General features: G+C 58.4%; 1 protein-coding gene across 1 annotated transcript; it reads right to left on the minus strand.

Moving 5' to 3' along the window:
* Positions 1-44: 44 nt before the first annotated feature.
* KLF1 (Kruppel like factor 1) lies at positions 45-4545 on the minus strand. Its single transcript, XM_042977300.1, has 4 exons — positions 4497-4545; positions 3580-3786; positions 1940-2807; positions 45-725 (listed from the first exon to the last, which is right to left on the minus strand). The coding sequence occupies exons 2-4, from the start codon at positions 3664-3666 to the stop codon at positions 550-552; spliced, it is 1131 nt and encodes a 376-aa protein (XP_042833234.1). The 5' UTR covers positions 3667-3786; positions 4497-4545; the 3' UTR covers positions 45-549.
* Between the last annotated feature and the right edge of the window lie 2104 nt (positions 4546-6649).

The raw sequence follows: 6649 nt of genomic DNA on the forward strand, positions 1-6649 counted from the left end.
GGATACAGCTTCCTCCCGTCTTCCAGCACCCAAAACCCACAAAGTCAGGCCAACGCTGAACCTTTATCTGGGAAGGGCATTGGTACAGGACCCATAACCATTCACAGCGGATCCAGGCACTATGCAGAGCTTCATTAGTCACGATGTGAAGTCCCCTGCTAGGCCCAGGGTCTCTGGGAAGCCTCACCCCACAACCCCCAACTCCCACTGCCCAGGGCGTCTTGTAAACTGGTCTGAGGGTCCAGCTCTCTGAGGGTCTGTCTCTCTGTCCGAAGTGTCTGAGTGTCCAACCGAGCCCATTTATTTGGAGGGTTGTCTCGTGTTTGTGTGACCACTGGATGTCTCTGTGTGGCTCCCTGTGGCTGAGGACGTGTGGGAGTTTTGGCTGGAGGCTCCCACAGGTCTGTCTATGGGCCAGTCCTTGATCTTTGGGTGGATCTGTGGGACTGCGAATCCGGGAGAGGGTCCATCCGAGGGAAAAACACCCTGCGTGGATCTGCTCTTGTTCCATCCCCAATCCCCAGGAAGGTCCAAGTGTTGGGGCAGGGCTCAAAGATGACGCTTCATGTGCAAGGCCAGGTGGTCGGAGCGCGAAAAAGCGCGCGGGCAGAGCTGGCACCGGAAGGGGCGCTGTCCGGTGTGCTTCCGGTAGTGGCGGGTCAGTTCGTCTGAGCGCGCGAACCTCCAGCCACAGCCGTCCCACGTGCAGGCGTAGGGCTTCTCTCCTGGGGGGTTGGGGCGAGGAAGCCGTGAGCACTACTGCCCCCCCGCCCCCGCCCCCGGGTCTGCCTCTGCATTTGGCCCCACTCCTTTGCTCAGCCTTGGCCGGGTACTAGGGTGAGGCAAGTGAGGCGCCTTAGGGCGCAAGATGTAAGGAGGCTCTCCCTCTCAGGGGAGGGCCCTTCTCACTCCCAGGGGACGGCCCTGATTCTGCACCCAGGTCCAGCCTCTGTGACCCCGACCCTTCCTCTGTACCTGCAGTTGGCGCCAAACCCATTTTCGCTTCCTGGACCCAAATCGTGTCCCCTACCTCTCTGGCCTCGTTTCCTGCGTCATGTTACCATGCCCCTGAGTCCTAAAGCCATCCTCGCCTTCGTCCTTTGGCCCTGCTCCCTATGTTCCAGCCCCACCTTGTGCCAGGGGACCTTCCAGCTGTTGGCCCAGTTCTACCCCTGGCCTTGGCCCTTGAGTCTTGAAATCCAGGCCCTGTGCAGGAGGGTTATTCTCTCCCTAGGCTCCTCCTGGCTCCTCTCTCTGAGTCCCCGCCCAGGAATGTACAGTTGGCCCTACCCTCTGCGCGGACTCTTAAACCGAGGCCACTCCCTTTCTCCTCCCCGCAGCCTCTGTTCCACAGGCCTGCCCCCGTTTTAGGATCCTTGGACCTGGCTTCTCCTCCTGTGCCCACCCTCCTCTTTCCCAGCTATTGTCTCTATCCTCCTGGGTCGGCCTCTGCATCTAGGCACCGGAAGCTGACTCTGGCCCTGCCTCGGCCCCTGAGTGCCAGCCACGCCCCCACGGTCTGGCTCCGCCTTCGTGCCGAGCAACCCGCCTTTCAAAGTCCCGGCTCCTAACTCCGTTCTTCGCTTGCCCCAGACCTGAACCCGATGTCTTTGACCTCGCCGCTGGCATTCCAAGCTTGTCACCTCCCCGCAGTCCCTCATCTAGGCAGGTTTTCTGCGTCTTAGCCGGTCCTCTGCCCAGGTCTTACCTGTCATCAGTTCCTTGAAACGGTCCTCAGGTTTCCCCGGTTGTCTCTGTGCCCCCGCCCGCCTCCCGCACCGCTGCCTGTCCGGCTCCTGAGGTCCCAGGCCGGGTCCCAGCTTGCTCTGCCCTGCCCCTTGCTCCGCTTTTAGCCTCGCCGCTTGCTCGGGTTTTCTAGCTCCCCAAGCCATTCTCTGCTCCCGAGGCTCATCCTCCAGCCCCGCGCCCGCTCCCTCACCTGTGTGCGTGCGCAGATGAGCCTTCAGGTGTGAGCTCTTGGTGTAACTCTTGCCACAGCCCGGGTGAGTGCATGTGTGCGCCGCCTGCCTCTTGCGCGCCCACGATCGCCGGCTGCGTTTGGATGGCGCGGCCTCCGCGATCCCCCCTGGGTCTCCTGCGGTCCCCCGGAGTCCCGCACCCGCCGTCCCGGGTCCCAGACAACTCAGGAAAGAGGGGGGTGCGGTGGGGCCGGGAGCAGGCGCTGGGAGCCCGCGGAAGAGCTGGAAGTGCCCTTGGTACTGCGGGACCGGGTACAGCGCTGGGTACCCGGACAGCAGCCCGTAGGGGGCGCCTGGCGCCGTGGGCACCGAAAGCCCGGTCCTCGAGAAGTAGCTGCCGGAGGAGCTCGCGCCTGGCCCCGGGTACACCGGCTGCAGTGACAGTGCCTTGGGCTCGGGAACCGGGCCCAGGGAGGAGCCCACGAAGGCGTCGGGGCCCGGGGCTCTGGGGGCCGGGCGTGCCCAGCCCGGGTGCTCCTCGGGACCCAAGAACCCAGCCACCAGCCCCGAGCCGCCCACATACGAGCCAAGAGTCTCGGGTGGCGGCGGCTGCGGCTGCGGCTGCGGCGGCAGCTGCGGGGGCGGCAGCGGGAATTGCGCCGCGGGGCACTCGCCCGGCGCCAAAGCGCAGGTTTGGGGCGCGCCGCCCGGCTCCGGGCACGGGAAATTGGTGAGAAGGAGATCCAGATCCCAGGAGGTAGCCGAGTCCCTCTCGTCGTCTTCGTCCTCCCTGGGCGCGTCCTGCGACTCCGGCCTCACGTGGAGGGGCAGCCCGGTGGGATCAGGGGGACCCGGACCCAAGTCCTGCACCTCCTCAGAGCGCCACCACTGGGGAGGGGAGCCGGTAGCGTGAGGCTCGGTGGACATCAGGGTACCCTGCCCAGAGATGGACGGGGCCTGACGCCCTAGTGGGGGTAGACTGGCCAGAGGCTCTGGAAAGGGGTCTCGTTTGCTTGTCTGTCATGTCAGTCTGTCCCCCTCCCTTACAGGGCAGACTCGCTCTAGCACCCCCCCCCCCCCCCAAGTCCAGGGACAGAGGTCGATGGGGCTGGAGACCCAAGATAAGACCGACATTATCTGGAGCCACACTCAGGCTTGGGGGAAGGGGTGGAAGAGACAAGAATGGAAGGCTGGGGGTGGAGGGGGGGCCTTGCCTCGGTTCCACCCTCCCCACTCTCCCTCTCCTTCCCTGTCCCCCCCCCAAGAATTAATTCCCAAGATTAATACTTGGATGTTCCCTATATGCATTTGCTGCCCCCCCCCATATCTGGGGTGGGCTCACTGTGGACCCCTGCAGTTTTCCGCTCCAAGCCTCAGGTTTTTTGTGCCTTAAGTAAGCTCTACACCCAATGTGGGGCTTGAACCCACCTGAGATCAAGAGTTGCATGCTCTACGGACTGAACCATTCAGGTGCCCCTACAAGCCTCAGTTTTATATGACGGACATAGGTTCTTAGACAAGGTTCAGACCCTTGGCCTGGACTGAGGACCCCCAGCCTTGGGTAAGGTTCAGAGCAAGATGCAGACTAGACCCCCCCCCCACAAGCTCTAGCCACAGCCCAGGACCCCAGCCAGCCCACCTACACCCCGCCTGGCCCCACCTTGAGAAAGTCTTCCTGTGTGTCCGGGAAGGGGCCCAGGGTGGTCAGCGTGCTGATGGAGGGCAAGGCGGTCTCAGCTGCGGCCATGGCCGGCTGGTGCCCACCCTGGGCCTCAGGCCTCCTCTCCCTCCGTGGCCTCGTGGGCTCTGAGACACCAATGGCCCCTTGGAGGGCTCTTCTCTGCCCTCAGCTGATTGGCTACAGTCCCTGATAAGAGGCAGGCAAGGCGGGGGGTCACCGTTTCTGGGGAACAGACCTCATCTCAGCCTTCTTAGGGGCTGGGCCTTAAGGACTGACCCTGTATCCAAAGCCAAGTCAGGTGTTCAGGGGCTGGGGGTTCTGAGGTTGAGGGTTCAGGTGTCGGGTAAAGCGAGGCACCGAGTCCCCACAAAAAGAGAGACTTGGGCATCTGTTTTTAGTTACCTTCCTGTAGGAGGGGATAACAGACAGAATGGGGATCCTGGGAAGGGGCTTCAAGACCCCCTTTCCCCTGACCACGGCCTTGTAGCTCTCCCCCTCCCCACTAAACAGCAGTAACCTTGCTGATGGCGGGATTTGGCACGAAGTCCTTGCCAAGCGGAGCATTATCAGACGGCCCAGATGTTGGACGCTGTTATCAGGTGGGGGCCCAGAAGAGCCAAACTCTGTTCCCGACGGGCAGGAGGGTTGGGGGCTGGGGCTTCAGGTTAGGTTGGTTTGAAATTGCCTGGATTGTGAGTTTCCAGGGTCGAGCCCGGTGCCAGGAGGACCCCCTGACAAACAGCTGCCGCTGTCTACCATGCCCTCCCCCGCCCCCACCGTGGTGCCGCACGTCGTAGGGTGTGTGAAGGCCGGGGCCACCGCAGCCACCATTGCTCTGATGCGATGGGGCAGGGGAGATGACCTCCCCTCCTGCGTGAAACGGGACACTCAAGTACCTGAACTACAGGAGGCCCTCACAGCCACCCTCCTGCTCTGGGCCTGGCTGACGTTTGGTTCCTGCCCCACATGGGGGAGGAATCCAAGGTTGTGCGCCAGGGACCTCCGGTGTTGCGTCCTTGGAGGCTGGGTGGATGATACAGACACGCGTCACAGACACGCAGCTGACAATCATATGCACACACAATGTGCAATTCCACAGTGACACAAATTCCTGGTTCCTCCGTCACACGGACCGTCTAGTCCCGTGGCATGTGTAAGTGTGTGTGTGTGTGTGTGTGTGTCGCACGGACACACAATTCCCAGGCACAAACCACAGCTATACACCACACTGGCTACACAACGTTGTAGTCACACAATCTCTTAGACACAGAATTCGTAATCACGCGGACGGGTGCTGATGCACTCACACACCGCGACAACACACAATCGCGTTGACGTGATTTTGCCACAACCGAACGGACACACAGATATCCTTGGATATGTTCTCACAGAGCTACAGAAGATTCAGTTACACGACCCCCACCTCCAGACACAAAAGCATAAAACACCCCCCCCCCGGCACATAATCATTCACAAACACACAATGATGTAGCAACGCACACAGCTAAACATCAGACACAGACACAATCATGCCCAGCATCATATAAAATCTGCAACCTTACGTATTCACGCCACCTGTCACTGCCCCAGTTTGTAGTTAGTCACACAATTGCCCAGCTACCAATGCCTCCCGCAGGCACACCCAGTCAAAGACACACAACCGCACCAACATGAAGTCAAACATGCTGATAGTGAAAAGCACACAACCCGGGCCAGACATAGACACATCGCCACAGACGCACGATCAGAGTTTCTGCATCATGAACGCATTGCGCAAAAGGCAAAAAATGATCATGTATCACAAGGGGAGGGGGAAGCAAGTAATATGAAAGCCAGCTCAATGCACCCAGTAGGATGGCCATATTTATAGAAATTGGGACCCCGTAAGCTGCTGGTGGGAATGCAAAATGGCACAGCTACTGTGGAAAAGTTTGATGATTCTTCAAAAAGTTAAACAATCAAAAAGTTGAGGGGCGCCTGGGTGGCTCAGTCGGTTAAGTGTCTGACTTGGGCTCAGGTCATGATCTCGCTGTCTGTGAGTTCAAGCCCCACGTCGGGCTCTGTGCTGACAGCTCAGAGACTGGAGCCTGCTTCGGATTCTGTGTCTCCCTCTCTCTTTGCCCCTCCCCCACTTGTTCTCTGTCTCAGTCTCTCTCTCTCAAAAATAAATACACATTTTTTAAAAAGTTGAACAAGCGTTACCATGTGAGCCAGCAATTCCACGCCTAGGTATAGACCCAAAAGAATTGAAAACAGGTATTCAAACAAATACTGGTACACTGAGTTCACGGCGGCATCAGTTAACAATAGTTAAGAGGTAGAAACAACCCAAATGTCCATTAACACATGAATGGATAAACAAAATGTGGTCCATCCATACAATGAAATATTATTCAGCCATAAAAGGAATGAAGTTCTAATGCATATTCATGTGCATGAACCTAAGTGAAAGAAGCCAGTCACGAAAGAGTCCCTGCAATATCCAGGCAAATCCATATAGACAGAAACATTAGTGGTTACCAGGAGCAGAGGGGGGAGGAATGGGGAGGACCGCTAATGGGTCCAAGGTCTCCTTGGGGCGATGGAAATGTTCTGGAACTAGATAGAGGTGGTGGTTGCACAACACGGTGAATGTGCTAGGTGTCGCTGAATTGTACACTTTGAAATGGTTCGTTTATGTCATGCGAATTTCACTTCGGTAAACAACATGGCTGGAATTACAGTGGTTTCCTGGAAAGCAGAGTGTCTCTTGGAGAGAAATCTCCTTGGATGAGGCACTAAACAGGCATGTCTGGCTCTAAAACGCAAGGCAAGAAGGTAAAGGTCCAGAGAGAGGGGAGCATTTGGCTGAAAGCATTTGTCCCCTAGGAGCATGTGGCCAAGAGGAATGATGGACTTCCCAAGGTGGCAAGGCCTGAACCTCAGTTTGGGTTTCCTGCTGTGTATACTGACGTCACCCTCTGACACCACGGAGCATCAGAGAACTCCAACACTCACACCAGCTCCAGGGCAGGGAGCTTTGGGGAAGGAGAGAGGCCACTGGCTGCAG

This window comes from Panthera tigris, chromosome A2 (genome assembly GCF_018350195.1).
Source record: "Panthera tigris isolate Pti1 chromosome A2, P.tigris_Pti1_mat1.1, whole genome shotgun sequence".
In the NCBI taxonomy this organism is placed as follows: domain Eukaryota; kingdom Metazoa; phylum Chordata; class Mammalia; order Carnivora; family Felidae; genus Panthera; species Panthera tigris.